Source organism: Podarcis muralis, chromosome 6, assembly GCF_964188315.1.
Source record: "Podarcis muralis chromosome 6, rPodMur119.hap1.1, whole genome shotgun sequence".
Lineage (NCBI taxonomy): Eukaryota > Metazoa > Chordata > Lepidosauria > Squamata > Lacertidae > Podarcis > Podarcis muralis.
Window position 1 is genome coordinate 75,752,713 of NC_135660.1, and position 21,332 is coordinate 75,774,044.

General features: G+C 41.4%; 1 protein-coding gene across 6 annotated transcripts in view; it reads right to left on the reverse strand.

Annotated features, from left to right (window-relative positions):
- Positions 1 to 21,332, reverse strand: part of GRID1 (glutamate ionotropic receptor delta type subunit 1) — a 713,795-nt gene that overhangs the window by 35,296 nt on the left and 657,167 nt on the right. For all 6 annotated transcript variants that reach the window (XM_028729284.2, XM_028729285.2, XM_028729283.2 and 3 more), the window contains exon 13: positions 6,451 to 6,646. In XM_028729284.2, coding sequence (XP_028585117.2) covers positions 6,451 to 6,646 — 196 coding nt within the window. The remainder of the gene's footprint in view (positions 1 to 6,450; positions 6,647 to 21,332) is intronic.

The following is a 21,332-nucleotide window of genomic DNA, read 5'->3' on the forward strand; positions in this document are numbered from 1 at the left end:
TACATTTAAATAACTTGCCAATTCTACAGTGAATCCCAAAATGGAATGCATTGGTATTCAACCAGTTTGCCCGTGTGACATTGAAACATGAATGTTAAATAAATCTATCCATAATAAATGGATGTTTATGCAATAGGTTATAAAATATGTATCTTTATATTCTTATGCATGAATTCAGCATCCGACATAATAGATGGATGTTAAATGGTGACATATGCATATGAAGATTGCAGCTGAACTCTTTGCACCCAACAAAGGGTATACATAGCATCTGAGGCCGTATGTGTGCAGTTCTGTAAAAGCAACTGTAATCCTATTACCAGCTGTTTTCCACAAAAGGGGTGGTGGTGGTATATTCAGTCCTTGAAGAATAGGACGGAGGAATCAAAAACAAAAGTTCCTGTTTAGCTAGGGCAATGCATGCAAAACCCTGATTCCATACACTTATAGCTTTTAGCCGTTTTGGGGTATATGTCTGAGCTGCCAGTGACATTTTTGAACCTTAAGGCAGCGTGTAATCTAGATCTTTTCCATAAGGTTCCTAAGCAGATGTGCATTATATTGCTTCAGCATGGCTTTTGCAGTGCAGGACATTCGATGAAAACCAGCTTCGTTCTTTCTCCTATTTTGGTAGCTTCAGAGGCAAAAAACACACACACACCAAGGGTTCAGTAATGAGAAAATGAGCTGAAAAGTCTGAAACTAATGCACCTGACCCAGAAAGACCACAGCTAATTAAAACAATACCCCTAGGCTGAAGATGGCAAGGCAGACAGCAAGTGAACTAATCAGGGGGCATGTGAGTATCAGGGCATGATCTAAAGCTCATTAAAGTCAATGGAAGTTTCTAACCAAGTTCAATGGTGCAAGAATCAAATTCGTGATGCAGAACACGTTCAGTAGCACAAGACATACATTACATACTCACTCTCCCAAGCAGAACCTCAAGGACAAAGCCTTCCACTTCAGGGCTATGACATGTGAAGGATGTGCATCTCAATTTGATTTAACTGACATGTGATGTGTCATGTGCTCCTCCTTCACTCACTGGGGAAGATTTCTCCACATAAGCTCATGGCTCCAATCACATGCCGTTCCCTGTCTGACAGCCAGCAAATGATTACCACGAGATAAGGAACTCTAGACTTTGAGTCGCTGCACCATCTAGTCTACTACACCGGAGTTATTTCCCACTTCTGAACAGGGAGGAGACTACGGTTGCCACTGCGTTTTGCCCAAAGCGAATGGGATTTATGGTGTTGTGCAGGCAAAACAGCAGAGAAAGGAAAACCAAAAGAGGTTTCAGTGGGCTCACTTCTCCCCAGGTTGTTGCCCATATTTCACCCAAAGCAAAATTTGAAGTAAATCAGATCTGAGAGATACTGAGAGAAAGCAAAACAGTTTTGATAAAACTATTTAAATTTCTCTAAGGCAGGTTGGTACATCTTTAGATTCAATGGGGGGGGGGGTTGTGCCCAGTTATGGGGGGGATAAAGAAATGAACGAAGGGTCACTTCAATAGAGATTTCATGAGAAGTAGTAAGTGACTTGAGAGGTATCTTAGTACAACGCTGGTGGTGGCTCATTGCTCAGCCGTTTGTTTGTTTGTTTGTTTGTTCAACTTTTATTGATTTCCATCCCCCACCCCCGTTGTGTGAGTGTTCACTCTTTCTAAACTGATGTTTATGGGAAAGTGACAAAAAGGTGAAGGAAATGTTAAATGAGCTACTGTTGTATATACCATTTTAAAAGATTGAAGTAAGCTGATCTTGCAAAAGTCTCTTACTGTAAAAATAGATATATCTATTTTTTCCAATAGGACAATGACAGCCATAGCACAGAGAAGCATTATCATGGATGGAGTGAGATGTGTGATAGATAAGGTTGGGAATGACTGCCTAGGGGGTATTACATTTTTAAAATCCCTGATGTTAGATCGATATAGCTGCTCAAACACAACTGAAGTCACAGGGCTCTAGAAGAATGGCAGTACTTCTGGGATGTGTCAGATATTTACCTCTGTTTTCTGCCCATCAAAATCTTTTAAACAACATAAATAGGTGGTCTGGGTTTTGACTTTTCATCATTCCCCCCCCCCCATAAAAATGAAAAAAGTGTTAGTCACTGATGTAATTTTCTGCCCATTCGTATTTAGAGGAAAAACCTGAAGTGAAAAGTGATGCCAACATTTACCTTTGGTACATGGGACAAACAATTGACTAGTTAAGAGGATTTAATGATCCAGTGTTTCTCAAGCTTGGGTCCCCATCTGTTGTTGGACTACAACTCCCATCAACCCTAGCTAGCAGGACCAGTCAGGGATGATGGGAGTTGCAGTGCAACAACAGCTGGGCTGGGGACCCAAATTTGGGTCAAGCAGGAAGTAAGTGTGTTCAATTCTCAGAATTTTTTTAGTAAGTAAAATGTGTTAGAGGACGATACGTGAAATTTCAAACTTCTCTGTATTTTGGAAGGAGCCTAACAATTTTGACAACTTCATCAATGAACAAGTTCCAAGTGCTCTCTTTCTGTGTGTGTGGTGGGGGAGAATATGAATGAAATATAATTCATTGAGGGTTTCTCTTGTTCAAACACTTCAGGACACTCCAAGTTGTGCAGTATGGATTCCATTTCTTAAATTTCTCTATTTGGCGCTTGGGAATTATGAAAGAAAGCAGCAGTGGAAATCTCAAATTTTGGGGGTCTTTTGGGCAAGACATTTTCAGTGGGCTGCCCTCTCTGAATAGGCCCATCTTGTCTCCCTCGCTGGTGTTAATGCTGCCCATTTACTTGCCTTCCCCCCTGTGCCCATATGAAACCACCTGCCAGAGAGAGCAAGAGGGCAAGTCATACTGAGATGACTATTCCTGATTAGAGTTGCTGGAAACTGCAGGAAGGGAGAGTCCTCTTCTGGGCTTCCTGCAGGAACCTTGCTGACCACTGTGAGAACACCTTGCCAGACTAGATAGACCATTGGCCTGATCCTGCAGGCTTTTCTTATGTTCTCATTGCTTCTTTTCTTCCTTGCTCACTCTGAAAGTGAACAGCCCTGAACAGCAAGGAGGAGAAGCAACAGGACCAGTAGATTCTAGGGACAAGCAATGGGAATAATAATAATAATAATAATAATAATAATAATAATAATAATAATAATAATTCAATGCCTAACAATGCTGACCTCTGACACCAGCTCTGCATAGCTGTCAGGCAAATGTTAAGGGCTTTCTCCTTAAGCTAAATAATCTCACTGCTCCTATAATTATGTGGAGCATAATGCCTACGGATACCGAAAGCAAGAAAACAGAGGAAAGGACATCCTTAGAGAGCTTTATATTGCCTACCATCTACCTGCATTTTGAGTAGAAGCATCCGCACTGGAATCTAAACCTTATACACAAATTGCAATTTTCCTTTCTTTTTGGTGAGTCTACATTAATGCAATATAATTGCGGAGCGTGCTTTAGTTCTCACACTCACCCTTGATATGGTAAATTCCCTACAATGTGACTTTTGCCTGCGATTTTCATGTGGAGAAATTTCCTTTGAACGCACACAGTGTGAGGAGCTCTGCGCTTTGCTGTGCCCTGCAGAATGACAGCTTTCTGTGGCTTCCCAAAGACATGGCAAATCTCTGATCTCAGCAAGTTGGGGGCACATTCAGGAGAGATTATCACATGGAAATAAAAGGTGAAAGTCACATTGTAGCAACTTTTCAACATCAAAAAATGAATGTGACAATCAGGCTTTCGAGAGGAGGTGAGGCGGGGGAGAGAAAGGCAGCGTTAGGTTGCATTTCTTTGTCCTGTTGATTTCCGCAGAATTTTTGCTCTCATAGCATGCAGTGCTAGAGGTTAAATTCAATTGCTTGGGGGGGGGGGGGTATTTCCAGAAAAATACTGAAATTTTAGCAGAAGAGACATTAGAACAAGGGAAGAGGGATGCTATGGTACGGCTAAGATGTTTTCACTGTTTTGCACTTGTGCCACATTCTCTGCATTTGTTGTCTAGTTCTACCAAGTACTCTTCCAATGGCATCTATCCTCCATTAATACTGATATATATGGCACAGGAGAAACTCGGAAGTACACATATAACAAGGGTCTCCAAGTTGCCACAGGGCTAGAAGTCAGATGGTTCCTCTATTGTTGCTCTGCTCTGAATACATCCCTTTGCCTTGTAGCATATAGACAAAATGTGCCAGCTTTGAGTTGACACTTAAAATAAATAATGCAACAAGAGTACAGGGTTTAGTATGAGGTTTCCAGTCACCTCTGATCATTGAACCCAATAACTGCCACTTGAATCTGGCAACAGCAACAAAGGTTTGAAGGCACTTAAAATTATGTGAGCATATATGGTAGAGGAGAAATAATAATAATGTTATTTATACCCCACCCTCCCCGACCAGAGCCAAGCTCAGGGTGGCTAACACCAGTAAAATCACAATAAAAACATAATTGGGGGGGGAGGGGAAAAAACCAATTTAAAATACAGGTTAAAATACAATTTAAATTGCACCCTCATTTTAATAGTAGCCCATAGATCAAAACCATAAGGGGAAGGAAACATAAGGGTCAGACTGATTCCAATCCAAAGCCCAGGTGGAACAGCTCTGTCTTGCAGGCCCTGCGGAAAGATGTCAAGTCCCGCAGGGCCCTAGTATCTTGTGACAGAGCATTCCATCAAGTCAGGGCCAGTACTGAAAAGGCCCTGGCCCTAGTTGAGACCAATCTAACCAGTCTGTGGGGGAAGGAATGCATGACTGAGTGGAATTACATCTCCAAAGCCAACAAAAGTTGTATGGATGGGTGAATGCATAATGACATTTGACTTGGAAGTTGGACACCTAAAGCAGCTATACAATGCGGCCTAACTGCAAACCCAGTTGCATGAAACAATATGCACCAAGACAGGAGTTGAGATATACATACTATAGTATCAGTGAAGATGTGCAATCCTTGCTACACCATGTTCTGCATAGGTTGGGAGTAGAGTGAGCAGGCCAGTCAAAGCCCTGGTCCCACAATGATAATGATGATGACTTAAATTTGTATACTGCCCTATGCCCGCAGGTCTCAGGGCAATTAGCCTCTTATTCCCTTACTGTGCAGCATATTTTAAAAATAAAGTAAAAAACAGTTCTGCATTGCTCAGCTGAGTACCAGCTAGGTGTAGCCAAACCCAAAGTATGTTCATCTTCCAAGCTGCAGCTCAGCAAAAGAAACCTCTTCTCTCAAGAGTGCTGTGTAGCAAGCTCTGGGGGGGGGGGGGGGGAGAAGAGATGAACCAGGACAGATCCAACACACCACCCACCCCTGATTTGCCACACAAAAATGGAAAGGGGTTGTCTTTGTCTCGCCCCCAGAAAAGCTTTCCTTTGGCAGCTGGAACTTGCCTGAGCATCCATCCAATTTCTGTATTTTTCGCTTCATAAGACGCACCTTTTTCCTCTTAAAATCTAAGGGGAAATGTCTGTGCGTCTTATGGAGCGAATGTGTGGTCCCTGGGGCTGGGGGGGGGACCGGGCTTCCCCCTCCAGCCCCAACAAGCTCGGGGAGCAGTGGGAAGGCTGCTCCTTTCGCTGAAGCCTTTCCTTTTGCCTCTCCTTTCACTGAAGGAAGGAGAGTCCTGCTCTCCTGGCTTCACGAAAGGAACCCGAAGCCTCTGAAGCGCACTGAAGGCGAAGGCAATGTGGGAGAGGGAGAGCTGCGCAGCACCCCTTCAGCAAAGCGGGAGGAGAAATGGAAGGGGTTCTGTTTCTCCTGCTGCTTCGCTGAAGGGGCGCTGAGCAGAGAGGGGGAGAATTTTTTTTCTTGTTCTCCCCCTCTAAAACAAGGTGCGTCCTATGGTTGGGTGCGTCCTATAGTGCGAAAAATACGGCATTTCCACACACAAAGGTTCTGTGAAGCTAAATTTGGTGGGATGCAAATCTTTACACTAAAATTCCAAGCACAAGTTTATACCAGACCTTGAATGTAAACCACTGGCTTAGCAACTGACTCAATACATAAAATGACAAGGACTAACACCCTCGCCGATATGAAAGAAAATGGTAGGAATCGAAAATTCACAATACAAGGGATGTAATGAAAGTTTTAATGGATTAGAACAATAGCCATTCACAATGGGCAGTCTGGACTCCTGCTGTGGGTTCATCAAAGGCAAAATGATTTTGATTGTCACCTAAGTGCAAGCTTCAGTTCAGAAGGGGGGGGGGGGGGGGAGAATACAAAAAAATCACACCAATCTCGTTCCAAACAGATTTGCAGCTTTCTTGGGAAGAATAAATGGCAATGTAATCACTGTGGTTTAGATGGTTTCTTTTTGAATCTGTTTAAAAATTATTAATGCCAGTTCATTGCTTTTACGAAACAGCAAACGGATTTATCCTCGATGAAAATATTAAACACAAACCTCCTAGAGGTAAATTAATGATGCCCCCATTCTTACCTTCCGGATGCCTTCAGAGGGATTTGCCACGCAGTTATCAGCTCCATTATTCTTGCTGATAGTCTTCCACAACTCAGCAAAGGTGCTGTCTTGCTCCAGAGGGTTTGTTCCTTTTGCTTTGAAGTATTCATAAACCGCAGAATCCCGGACAGTACCATAGGATACATCCATTTGTTTGGAAAGATCCTGGAATGTTCTGAAATGGAAGAAGAGTTCAAATGTTTGTGAAATGCGGGGCAACATAAATATTTCATTTCTCAATCTGAAGGAAGCAAAAGATGTCTTGGGTCAAACTGCACTTCTTTGATCTCCTGGTTGTTTTAGGAACTTAAAAGCAGCTTGGAAAAGGAAAACAAGATTGATCATGGCAGCAGAGTGGGGGGAGAGGGGAGGATGTGAAGAACAAGCCACCCTATGGCTCCTTTCATGGGACGAGGTTTTAAGATTTTTTAGCCTGAAATTCAGTATTTCCCCTAAAAATCTAACATGACAAATAACACAATAGATCTTGCAGAAGGAAGAAAATCCTATAACTGTAGTCATAGAACATGTGTGCATTGCAGAAATGCATCTATACCGATTATTTGGCTGTCAGTTTAAGGAAAACAGCTTCTAATAATTGTTAATTTCATTAGACAAGACTAGAATCAATCCTCTTAGTACTATTGCTCCAGCCGAGATGTCTGAAAATAGAAGAAGAGGGAAGGGTTTTTTGCATCTCCCCCTCTTCCCTGCAGGCCCCTGTGTCTCCTGAAACTGTTTTTTTAAGAGGGTTACACTCCTCCCCTTGTTAAAGGATCCCTTCCAGTTGATCAAAAGCATTTTCACTTGTGCAAGGACACCAACTGGATAAAACCTGTTATTTCTTAAAAACTTCAATACATACATCCCAGTATGAGTAACCACAAGTAAGCCTTCGTTGCTGCTGATAAATACAACAATATAAGACCATCATATTTTTAAACAATGATTCCCCCACTCCATAATTTTGCGTTCCGTTTTTCTTCACCCACATCAGTGTAGCAAAAGGTGATTGTGGTGGATGGTGCCAATCCAGTAAAGGTAGGTGTCTGGTCCTATTAATTACACTGAATCCTTACCACCACCCACTTATTTGTCAACTAGAGTGGGATTCCCACAACCCTGTGGTATACTACTCATGAGTAAAAGGAACTTCCAGCTAGGTATGTATAAATGTGCTTCAATCTGTGCAGACATTCACATTTTGTTTTAGCTAGCATTTTCTCTTCTGCTGCAATTGGCGAATTTTGCACAAGTATTTCTTCCACTTCATCATCCGCTGGTGCTGAAAGATATGTATTGTTTTACATATATCAGAGTGCTCAATGGAGACACATATCAACAGATATCTCCTAATCAGTTTAGCTTCCCTATGGTTCTCTTTCAAAGTTAATGAATTCCCAGAGGGGTGACCCTGTTACTAGTATTTGTCATTCCTAAACTTCCACTCTCTGACCTGCCTTTAGCAGCCAATTGAGTCTTCGCTTTTTGTAGCACCTGATTAACTCACTTTGACAACATATTCTGCCAGTCTCGAGGAATCTTATCTGGAACTGAGATTGAGCTGGCCGCCTTTGCATTTACAAATGCAGGTACTTAATGAGTAGTACTTAATGAATGGTAAGGGAATACACTGGAAATGTGCTGAAGAAATTCTTAAGAGGCATGCTGAGCTTAAACAGTAGTTACTAAACGCTCTCTTCTGCATTCAGCATTAGCACAAGTGTACAATCTGTACTGAGATTAATGAATTATACATGATAGGAGAAAATAAAACTAAATCATGATTTCACAGTGAAGACATCTTTCTGATTATTGTTCATTAATTACATACAATTAGAGCAAAACAGCATCTTGCTGTAACAGGCATATGGGATAGAGATGCTTACAGAGGGTGAATCTCCTCTTCTGTACTCTTCTCTCTGTGCTTCATGATATCAACATAAACAAAAACAATGCTTTGATGAATGTGGGAGATCAAAATGAATTACGCAGCTGAACCTAAATATGAAAGTGCTCTGAATTATTGCTGTGACAGCCACTGCTAAATTAATATATAACTGCCACAGAACACCAGAGCTATCACTTTCATCCAGCATATTTGAAATGGTAATTTCCTTCCCTTTATTAATATTTATTCATGGACTTTTTTAGCAGCCAGACCATCAGGGAACGTTTCAACCATCTTCATCTGGCTGGTAAATTAAGATTCCCCTCCCCCGCAAAGTGTTTTCCAACGAGAGATTGGATCGCTCATAGTTGTACATCATTTGATCGCTTGTCACTTGATAGCTCTCAGTTGTGTCGACTTGAAAGGGCTTTTTAAAATGATCACATTGGGTGATCATTATTAATCACAGAGCACCACCGACCTAACATCTCCTTTACCAAGTAGCAGAGCGAAAACAAAACAAAACAGGTCACTGGCATCCCCCTGCCAATATTAAATCATTCATCCCCTTATAGTGCAAACTAAGAGACATAATTTAGAGACTGGTTCGTATAGATAATTCTTTCTTTTTTGTGATCTCTCCCTTGCCCCAAATATATAACATTCTGTTATCTTTTGCCAATAGTAGGTTTTATTGGAAATGGGTAACTCCTGAAAAGGGAATAGCATGCTCAATAAAGAATGCATTTTAATTGCTGTTATTTTCCCTAAAACAGAGATTGTTTTTTTCAACTTTTAACATCTTTTTTCCATTTTCTTTATATGGGGTAGAGTCAATTGGCTTGATAAAGCTTGTTTTAGGGTATACTAACCCCCAAATACAAAAAAAATTTTTGGACTAATGGGTACTTTTAATTCTTGTTTTATGTTACTTTGTATTTTAGGAGGGATGTTCTTAACTATATTAGATTTACTATAATTCATTTGTATACCTGCTACTTTCTGTTACTTTCCCCATTCTTGTTTTTAAAGAAGGAGCTGCAATGAATGGACCAGGAAGCATACCGTATTTTTCGCTCCATAAGACACACCTTTTTCCTCCTAAAAACTAAGGGGAAATGTCTGTGCATCTTATGGCACGAATGCACTGGACAGCAGAGGGATCCCTCGGCTGCCGCTGCAGTTGCGAGGTGAGGGATGCCTCTGCAGCCAGAGCCATGGCTCCCATCCGCCACTCAATGTAAAGCAAGCAGAGCAAGAGCCACTGACACACTCTGTGCAGAATATTGTTTTCCTTGTTTTCCTCCTCTAAAAACTAGGTGCGTCTTATGGTCAGGTGCGTCTTATGGAGCGAAAAATACGGTGTATAACCATGTCATCTGTAAATGCTTGAGTGACTGGGAGGGGAAAGCAAAGCTACCATCTGAAGTTTGTGGGGTCTCCCATTTCCTGTGGGTGCCTAGGATTAAGAAAAATACTTTGAGAGACGATTTTGTATTTCTACACTGTTCAGTATATTAGATACCCTGCTGCTGATTTTCTCCTCCCCGCTTTTTTAAAATATGTATTTGCCATTCTTGGAATCTCTATAGGGTTATGTAATTTTTAATATTATACCTGTATTTATATCATTATCTTGATTTTTATGTTATACAGATACTATGTTATTTAGTGACATTTGTGTTGTATGTTGTAAACCACCTTGAGGTCTTATAATGAACAGTGGTATATAAATTCAATAAATAAAAATAACAATAAAAAGGACAGCACTTTAAACTTTTATTTACTTATTTATTTAGCACCTTTTATGATAGGTCCTTTGATATTAATGTTAGCTCTTAATGCTACTGCCAAAGCTTCCAAAGCAAGAACAAATAGTAAAGGGGAGAGGGGACATTCATCCTTAGTAACTCTAGATAATGTTTAGAAATTTGGAACCATAGCCATTTTTTCCTAATATTAGATGTATAGTGCTGGTAAATAAGTTTAATTAATTTTAGTCCAAGTTTCATGTTTGAAATTACTTGCCAAAGAAAAGTATTTTCTACACAAACCAAGGCTTTAAAAATAGTTTTTATTTTTTGCAATAAAAAATAACATTCAGGCAGATACTGATGGGGTCTACTGGAAGCTATGCATTAGAAAACTAGAATAGTCCAGGTCAGTGTAATGAGGTTTACTCATCTTTAGTCTATTTACTTGAATTGTAGTAAAAAAAATCTATATTAAATAATATGAATGGCCACTGGGAATCAAGCTGCTTAGTATATTTGTTTGGTTTAGAAATTAGATTTAATTTTGATTGCCTCCAGGTTCCTAGGATCTATTCTCTTGAAAATAACATTGTTAAATAACCAGTAAGTGTGGAGTAAGGTTTTCCGAATAGTGTTTATAATATTCTACACCAACCCTATCCAGTCCTGAAGATTTACTGTTCTTTTAAGAAATTAAGGAATTGGTGTCTTTAAATTCTTCCTTACTCATTCATTTCAAAATAATTTTTGATCTGGAGTAACTACCCCAAATTTATTAGTAGTTAAATCACTTTATAGTTACTTCATAGGATGCTGAGAGTTCTTGACAAGAGCCAGTTAAGGTCTTCTGCTGACAACAATTGTTGAAGAAATAGGAAGAGGGAATCATTTTGAAATTTTGAGGTACCATGGGAGAAAAGATACACCATTCCACTCGTAAAAATTAAGGAATATATTTTTCATTCATTTCAGAGATTTCCATCCCATCTTTCAAAATACAGTTTTCTCAAGGCAGCTGACAACCAATATAAAACAATTTTTAAATAGCATTTTTTTTTTTTTTTGGAAAAAACAATATCTAAAATATTAACAACTAACACAACAGCATCCATTAGATCAGCAAACCAACACAGGAATGGCAGAATTAAAATTAAAAAGATAAAACGAAGAGGATCGTTAACTGAATATCCAGTCCATCTTCTTTCTAAACTGGCCGTGAGCATCATGATTTTTTATATCTACTGAAAAATTAATTTTCATCACTCATTGCTCACTCCCTTATCTTTAGTTACATTATTTATGGACTAGGTTATTTCTGTGGAATCAGATGTATAAGAAGATCACTACAAAATGTATCTTCATTAAGTGGAACAATAAGAGCACATGGATTTCTTGCAAGTATTTCAGCAGATTTATTCTGCTAATCATTAAATAGAGATATGGCCTAATAAGTGTATATCTTTCAATGTTTCCCCTCTCTCTTCATAGTACAGATAAAGAGAAAAATATATGTCTGTCTTCCTGTTCTCATTTCCTATACCTCTGTTTTTTCCATTTCACCCATCCCCACAGTTATTAACCCCTCAGCCCTCCAAACACAAGGCGCTCTTGAGTTTCTCTTGAAACTCCTTTCCAGCAGAACACCCTCCAGCTACCACAACAAAACTCTTCAAGCCCTTAAGCTGATTGAAACATTTAAAGTGGTTTAAGTTGCTTTAAGGACTTCTATCATTTTAAGCCCTTAAGCAGCTTTAACTAAAGCTCGCAAATAGCATCAGTCTCTAGTTGCTGAACATTTGTGAATGGCTGGTGATGATGTCCAAAATTGCCTTGGCATCCCAAATTCACCTTTTCTTCTGGACTTAAGTATTATCCTAAGTTATTAGTGTAGGAGGCTAGTCTTTCATCAGTTTCTACTTCCATCTTGGGATCTAACATATTATTCATGATGGAAGGCACATCACCATTCATTCTTCAGTATTGCAGGCTCCCAAGGGATGGGACCAACTAAGTCACATTAAGTCCACCAGCTCTGAATGCCAGCCCAGTAGAGGCTTCATAAATTTGCTACCTGCCTGAAGCTACAGAAGGGATGTGCCTTTCAACTCCTTAGCAGGGCACAATGCATGGCTAGTGTGCTTTAGTTACAGATAGGTAGCCGTGTTGGTCTGCCATAGTCAAAACAAAAAAAATTCCTTCCAGTAGCACCTTAAAGACCAACTAAGTTAGTTCTTGGTATAAGCTTTCGTGTGCATGCACACTTCTTCAGATAGTGTGCTTTAGTTAGCTTGGTGGGTTCACAAAATACAGTTGGCAGAGGGAGCAGGTTGGGCAGGTAAGACTAGGAATGAGTGATGTGGTGGTATTTTGTGGTCCTCCAATTTCAGCTTCCAAACAAATAATCAGTTCCTGTAGGCCAGTGATGGCCAAACTTGGCCCTCCAGTTGTTTTGGGACTACAATTCCCATCATCCCTGACCACTGGTCCTGTTAGCTAGGGATCATGGGAGTTGTAGTCCCAAAACAGCTGGAGGGCCAGGTTTGGCCATCACTGCTGTAGGCAATACTCTCTGAGCACTACTTTCATAGGTTGCACAAAGCCTTCTCTAAGTTACATGAAGCAGTGCTGAAATTGCTTCCTGGGCAAACAACATACCCAAAGATTTGGACATGAAATACCAGACAGATGTGTAACACCCTTAAATGAAGCTGGCACAATATAAACTGCAGCTGATGAATTAAGAGGTATGCAATGCAATCTCCTTAGCACTTTCTCATATCCTTTCGTTTTGCCCTTTGAGACCTAATCCCTGTTAGCTCAAGTACCAACCAATAAACCTTCCATTACTGCCGAAAATCATCTTTTTTGCTCTAATCGAATTTTAGATTCTCATCAGAGCTTAGGCTTGTTTCATTCTTTAAAGCCAGCTGCTGTGACCATTCATGAGCTTTATTTCTTTTCCTTGGCACTCTTAACTCCAAATCTTGTGCTCCTACTGCTTTAATATTATAACAGGAAGAAAATTCCACAACTTTAATATCCACAATATTTGCAAAATGAAGCTGCCAATGTATAGGATGCTCCATTTATTCTAATACTCAGCTTTCAAACCATCGAGGGACTGTTTTTAAACGTGAAGACCAAAGCCGGTGGAGTATCAAGAGGCAATGTTCTTTGTAATAATTATTATTACCACGATTACTGTCCATCATTTATATAGTGCCAGCCATGTGGCAAGGTGCTTGTCATTGTGATCAGAGCAAAACTTCCAATGCAGAGATAAAAATGAATCCAGTTGCAAAATAAAAATAAAAAGTGTCATTGCTTGAAGCAATCTGTTTAGACTGGAACTCCTTCGATAATATTTTGCATTTTGCCCAGCCTGTTATCAACATATCTCACAATAATAGATAATACTGTGGAATTAAATGAATGAAACTATAATTTCTGGTGCTTATATAGTAGGCTAAAAACCAGCTGTTCATCTGTTATCCCATTACTGTAGCCACTGGCTCATTTGCTGTGATGTCATGTTAGGCAATATTATAACTGCTCAGAGCAAATGTCAGGCAGGTTGACAAATACTGAGGCCTCTGTAGGCTCTGTCATATACTAGGTTTTCCCCATGTGTACAAGAAAACAGGCATACTTGCAGTGTTTGACATTTTCCTTTCTTCTAATATACTGATAAATGACTAAGTTTTGAAGAAAGAAAGCCAACCTTTTCCTGCAATGAGGGAGAAGGAAAGGCACACACATCTAGTATCTAAACTAGTAAATACGTTTCCCAACACCCAAGTATTCTTAGGTGATATGTAATATATGACATGGTCCCATGAGGGAAATGAATGGGGGTTTTTTGACAGTGTGTTATGGCCTTGGCCTCAAGCTCTGAGTCAGAGGAGGAGGGTGAGCTGCTCAGATTCGAGGCTGCTGTGTGTGACAAAAAGGTTGGTTTTGCTGGACCAGTTGGATCAAAAAGTGTTTCTTTTTTCTTTCTTTCCCTGCCAGAAAATGGTTAATGAACGACAGTCTCTGATTGGCTGTGGTTCCAGGAGGGAGAGTTTAAAAGGAGAAGTTTTGAGAGACAGTGGGAGGTAGAGTGAGGGAGAGGGTTGGAACAGAGGTTGGAGAGGTCTGGAGATAGGTAGGGAGACAGGCTGAGATAGAAAGAGTGAAAACGAGAAAGAGTTGGTTCTGGAAAACAAAACAACTTCCACTCTGAGCATATTGTGAAGGACAGAGTGTGGTGTCCTGTAGGAGGAACAGACCGGAAATTTTACTGGGAGGCAGAGGTTGAGCCAGGAGAAGTAGGAGATGGAAAGGAACAGCCTACTTGGGACTCAAATCTAGTCTGGAGGGGAGAGATTCTTCTAAGGAAAAGAAGAAACTCCCAAACCCAGTGGAAGGAGGGGGTGTGGCGAGCCCTTGGGTCAGTCTATTGCTAAAGGTACCTCAGGAGCAGGAGCAGGATTGTTAAAAGGGGTGGATAACTGAAAGAAAGTATCACCGTTTAAAGGAACCAAACCTATAACGCAAAACAACTGAGGACAAATTAAAGTGTAATTGTACTATATGCCTGAAGTAACCTAAGTTTAATCCATTTGTGTTATATACTATCTTGCCTGTCTGAGACGCCAACTTATTAGTTACCCCCTCACAAAGGTCCCCTGCAGGATACTCTGGGTTAGAATTTTAAAGAGGAAAGGAAAAGAAACCTTTGAGTAAAGTGTTGTTCAGTGTTATGCAGAATTGATGCTTTTGAATTATGGTGCTGGAGGAGACTCTTGAGAGTCCCATGGACTGCAAGAAGATCAAATGCATCCATTCTTAAGGAAATTAGCCCTGAGTGCTCACTGGACGGACAGATCGTGAAGCTGAGGCTCCAATACTTTGGCCACCTCATGAGAAGAGAAGACTCCCTGGAAAAGACCCTGATGTTGGGAAAGATTGAGGGCACAAGGAGAAGGGGACGACAGAGGACGAGATGGTTGGATAGTGTTCTCGAAGCTACAAACATGAGTCTGACCAAACTGCGGGAGACAGTGGAAGACAGAAGTGCCTGGCGTGCTCTGGTCCATGGGGTCACGAAGAGTCGGACACAACTAAACAACAACAACAAAAAGTGTTGTTCAGTGAGGTGGGGGGCAATTTATCTAAGTGAGAGCGAGCCCAATGGCGTGAGAGGAAAAAGTGCCATCGCATCCGTCGCTGCACCGTGCTATTGGCTGAAAAGCAGGACTACTCTCTTATCACTGAGCCTGACACCACAAAACCAGAGTCAGGACCTTCACAGGCACCCTGCCCTGAGGTCAGAGAGCCAAATGTCTCCTGCATTGTCCCACCTGCCCAGAAGCAGAGGAAACATGCCAGGCAGGAGGCTGCAGACAGCAAGAGACACACTCATCTCCAAGCCAATCACTTGACTGCTTGAACAGTCTTCATTCTTTCAGCAAGGGAATGGAGCTTGGGAGGGCTGGGCTGGAGACAGGAGCGCACAAGGCCTTGGTCCACCTCCAACCACTGTTGAGGAAAATTGTTCCATGGGAGTAATTTGTGCTGCTTCCTTGTGGGCTCCTTGTTTCAGTTAGGAAATTAGTATTGAAAGACTATATAGATCAAGATCAGGGGACGCGGGTGGCGCTGTGGGTAAAAGCCTCAGCGCCTAGGGCTTGCTGATCGAAAGGTCGGCGGTTCGAATCCCCGCGGCGGGGTGCGCTCTCGCTGCTCGGTCCCAGCGCCTGCCAACCTAGCAGTTCGAAAGCACCCCCAGGTGCAAGTAGATAAATAGGGACCGCTTACCAGCGGGAAGGTAAACGGCGTTCTGTGTGCTGCGCTGGCTCGCCAGATGCAGCTTGTCACACTGGAAGTGTCTACGGACAGCGCTGGCCCCCGGCCTCTTGAGTGAGATGGGCGCACAACCCCAGAGTCTGTCAAGACTGGCCCGTACGGGCAGGGGTACCTTTACCTTTACCTATACATCAAGATCAGGCAGGATTCCTTCCAGGCAGACAAATGTAGGATAATATAAGAAATATTATTGACATTATAGAATAGCTGGAAGTGAGAAATGAAAAACAAGCAGCTTTGATGTTTATAGATGCTGAAAAAGCCTTTGACAATGTCTCCTGGGAATTTGTGAAAAAAATTACCGGAGAAATGAATTTCGGAGATAAATTTAGGAAAGGAATTCAAGCCATATATTTAGATCAAAAAGAGAAATTAATTGTTAATCAGGTGGTAACAGAGGAATGTAGAATACCTTGTTTCGGTTAGGCTGAGAGTCAAAAGCCAGCTTGGCATGACCTCTAAAATAAAATAAAAACCTGTCTGCAGAAATGCATGCAACCACTAACTGCAGCCTAAGTGGTTAAACAAGAGGAGACCAGAAAACACTGGGCCATCTTTAAATTCAAGATCCAAACAGGAGTTTTTATTGACATTCACTTTTGCAAGTGTGGAATACTACAGAACTAAGAATGGTTACAGCGCAAATACTTTTATGGAGAGTTTTACTGCAGCAATTACTGAAGTTGTAATATTTCTGAAAATGCTGAAATGTTTAGATTTTCTTAGTTCCTCTGCATAAATAGAGCCTTAGTTACAGCTGAAGGGGAGGAAAATAATTTCAAATACTAAGGGAGTAAAAAGGATAGTTAACCTTGCTGCTGCTGCTACCCTATGCAGAAATCTTTAAATATTTTTTCTGTACTCATCAGGAAATGCCACAAATAGATCTCCTGTATTGTCAACGTCATATGTCAGTGCTTTCTTGAACCTCCCTAGATTATGTACTAAGGTTTAATCTAAGACTTGAGTATGCATTCAGATTACACCAGAGGAGCAGGAAATGTAGAAGATATGCCAAGAATCTAATATCATTTTTAAAAGTAGGTCTCTGGCCATTATTTCTCTTGAGCTTGAAAGCCTGTCTACAGATGACCTAGTGAACCCTCAGGAATAGCAGCTGGGGTATATTTTCTAAAGGTAGGTCTTCTGCAGCCACAAAGCTCCTTATCCTTCCCAATGCCCTGAGGCAGCAAGATAAATTGTATGCAACATAAACTAATCTCTGCAATTTTCCATGCATGTGTCTGTGTGGCTACATCTGGGTCACAGAATGTGATTTTCCTTAGCAAATAGTGTGCCACACAGGCAGGGCTGTCCCACCCAAGAGGTTAACCTCAGATGCTTGATCTGGCCTCTGAGGTACAAGCCACTTGCTGCTGGCTCCTCTCTGATCTCTTTTCACTCCCCCACCACCTTCTGAGCACCACGGATGGTGTTTGGCTACAAAAACGGTGTTGCTGTTGGTAAACCGCTTTGCTTTGAGCTATTTTTTTAAAAATAATAATAATAATCAAAGTGTCTACAGTGGTACCTCGGGTTAAGTACTTAAGTCATTCCGGAGGGCCATACTTAACCTGAAACTGTTCTTTACCTGAAGCACCACTTTAGCTAATTGGGCCTCCCGCTGCCGCCACGCCGCCAGAGCATGGTTTCTGTTCTCATCCTGAAGCAAAGTTCTTAACCTGAAGCACTATTTCTGGGTTAGCGGAGTGCGTAACCTGAAGCGTATGTAACCTGAAACGTATGTAACCCGAGGTACCACTGTAATTTCTTCAAGAAATAAGTAAGTAAAGCACCAGTGTTTAGCAAACATTTAATAAATTGGAAGAAGGCTGTACTGTTATCGCTGGTAATGTTTACTATTGGAGTTTAAAAGAGTAATATCAGGAGCTGGGCTGGATCAGAAGATTGGGGAATGAAATCACAGGGAGATCAGCTCCTAATAGAAGAGGAGGGGGACTATCCCCCCCCCCCCGCTTCCAGCATTTCCAGAAGGAGACAGACAGGCAGAGACAGAAGCTGCACAGTTGAGAGAGGAGCTACCTACTTTTGAGATAGTAGCTAAGCAACCAGAAGGGAGGGAGCAGCTGGGCAAGACATCAATTGAGAGTGAGGGGACCCCCTCCCCCCTGCACTCAGAGGTCCAAGTGTGTCTGGGAACAAAGGAGACACAGGGCAGGAGGGACATCCCATTGGTGTGCTTCTTGCTGCAGAAGTTGGGAGGAGTCAGAGTGAGCAACTTGCAGAGAGTCTGTCTATGCTGGCAATATGATACTATAGTGAAAAGACTATAAATCTAACAGATGTTTGTTAATTCTAATCGGTGCGCTACTAGAAGGGAGAAGGGAACTCCCGTACTTGACAAGTAATTAGTTACCGACCCTGAGTAGAGCCAATCCCCTGTGTTTCTGAAGAGTCGCTGGTCTGGGGATGCCTCCTGATTAGAAAGCAGCAAGCCTAGAATAGGGTCACATGCAGGGATGCTACAGGGTATTTCAGGTTCATGTAACACCATAGGTTTTTGACTTAGCGTGTTAGAGTAGACAGGATAGATGAGATAGATAGGTTCATACATATTTTTATTAGCTGCTTTGCGGCATCTACAAAAAAGATGGGAAGTAAATTCTAAAATTAACAAAGGCAGATGTCACAGACTTTGGAAATAACATGTTTCACCACATAGGCCATCTGCACAATTAAAAATACGCTGTATTTTAGGGCAGATGCATGTTTTGGTGACATAGGGAGGCCATGAAGGTAAGCTTTTTGCTCAGGGCCACCACACTAAGCTTTCAGCTCAATGGTGCAACTAAGCTGCTCCAACAGAAGAGTTGCCACTAAGATGTAGTGCTGCCCAGGGCATGCAGACTTCTAAGCTTCTTTGGACAGAAAATGTGTGCTACCCGTGTGCCAAATTCCCATTGCTGAGTTTAAAATTACTTAGCTTTCTCTCCCTCTCCAACCTTCCCTCCTCCTCTCTGTCCAAGTATTAAAATCACTGAATAGACACATTTGAAGTTTCTGCCACCAACATTCTGAATAATGTAAATTTTAAATGCCTGGCTTGAATAAACAGAGCTGGGCAGGGGAATGGGGGAATGTATTTAACATCCATGTAGGTCTGAATTCAAAAACACTTTATGTTTCCCAATTGCATAAAGTGCTGACCAGAGGAGGGGGGCATAAATTAACAACTGGTTAGATATAATTTGCATACAAAGAACAAAATCTAATGAATAAAGGGTCCTTCACTCCTCCCCCTCCCAGATGGAATTTAGTACAAAATAGGGGGTTTCACTAATGCACAACTGGTGTCCAGAATTACAAGCAATCCTTTATATTTGAATTTTAGGCTGCTTTTGCAGAGGCAATCAAATAAGAAGGTAAAAACCAATAAAATCCAAGATGTGTAAAACAACTTAGATATGAAAAAGATGCATACAAAGTAGTACAAAAAAAAAGCCTACCTAGAATGAAATATTACTTTTAACCAGTTTACTGTAAACTAGCAGACAAGCCACAACTCATTCAAATCCAAAGGCCCAGTGAAATAGAACAGGATGAAATTCAATGATGTGCTATGGAAAATATTCTGTCTGTGCAAGTGTTGCAACTTGCAATACAGAAATATTTTCTTTTTCCTCCCCCAACACTATACTGCAGGTCCTCCCAGTCCCAGCCCCAAGACCATTTCAGGGTGGGAGACCCAATGAAACAGGTGGAAGTTTTGCCCATGGCTTTCACTGACGGGGCTTGTTAGTTGAATTTCACCCATTACAGCAGATTGAAAGATCTACAGCAGGGTGGTTTGATGACTGGCCTGGGGGCTGCATGTGTCTCTCAAGGCCTTTTTGGGCGGCCCTCAGAAACATTTGATGCACCTCCTCCCAGCCCTTGTGCATCCTTCCCAAAGACAGGTAATTGAGGGGCTTTGGAAAGGAGGTGTGAAGGCTCTGGCTGTGTCTTAGAGTACTTCTGCCTCCTTCCTAAAGCTTAGGTAGCACTTTCATAGCCTGATGTCTCACTTAGCTGGATTTTGGAAAGCAGCATGAGGGCTGAGGGGGGCATCAAATTTTGGCCTCACTCCCCACCCCACATGACGAGACAATGTGTGGCCCACAGGTGCCATGTCAAAGTGCGCTTGTGGCCCTTGGTATGAAAAGTTGGGCTGTCCTGGAATCCATTCAGATCTTCAGAGAGAAAGAGAGTCAAACAACTTAGGCCGCAGCTTTCCAAACTATATGTCACAACAAGTTAGTGTGTTAGTTACAGTGTGTAGGTGTGTTGCACGAACACTCCCCACACTCCTTCTGGGGGGCTGGAAAGGGGTTAGTTTAACCTCCAGTTTGCTACTGAAACTGCATTTCTGTTTTGAGAAATCATGCATGTCTAAAAACTGTGCTACCAGCATGAAAAGTTTGGAAAGCTCTGATTTAGGTGGTGCTGCCAAAAAGGCCCTGTTCCATAGCATCACCTTCACCTATGAAGATGGGGGGTTATGAGGCAAAACATTAAGTCAGAATGTTAATAAAAGACAGTCCTTGCAACAGTATTCTTCTTCTTCTTCTTCTTCTTCTTCTTCTTCTTCTTCTTCTTCTTCTTCTTAGTGGGGGGTTTTCTGGGGGGACGCAGGGGTACACATACCCTTAAACATTTTGTGAATCTAACAGGAGAAGATAGTTTAAAAAATAGCATTTTAAGTTTCTTCTCTAGCATAGTGAATTGTCAGTTCCATTGCTACCCCCAATGGTGACCTCATTTCCTGTCACGGTGTTTCCTGAGTCTCAGAAGAGATCGTTTAATATGTGAAGTAGGAGTTGGAATCTAGCATGGTGATTGGTCAGTTTCATTGCATTTACTGTATTTATTTTTCCCCATTTGAATTATAAAATGGTTATTTTCTTGAGTTGAAATGAGAATACCCCTAAACATTTTTTTAGGTGGCTTACACATAAAATAGGGACAACTAAAACATAGGGGGAATCATTAAAAAAAAATTAAACCCACCCACCCACCCTGAGCCCAAACTAGAAATGGCTTCAGTGACAGTCACACATGTTTTGAAGCCTTGTGGCTGCATACACTGCAACACACATGACACAGCACAACAGCGAGGGAAGAATAAATGCATAAAAAGATCTGGTTAATTACTGCGGGAAGCTGCAGCTATAGCAAGTCTAACAATGTAGACCGGACCAACTGAAGCACAGCAAAGCAAATGCATTTTGCATGAAATCCCATCCTGTAGGGAAATGGAATTCTATTATGTGTATCACATATTCCTTTGTGAATAATGCTGTATTAGGAGTGACCGATGGTCACTGAATTTTAAGTGCACATTTTCATAATATTTTTAGCATATGCAC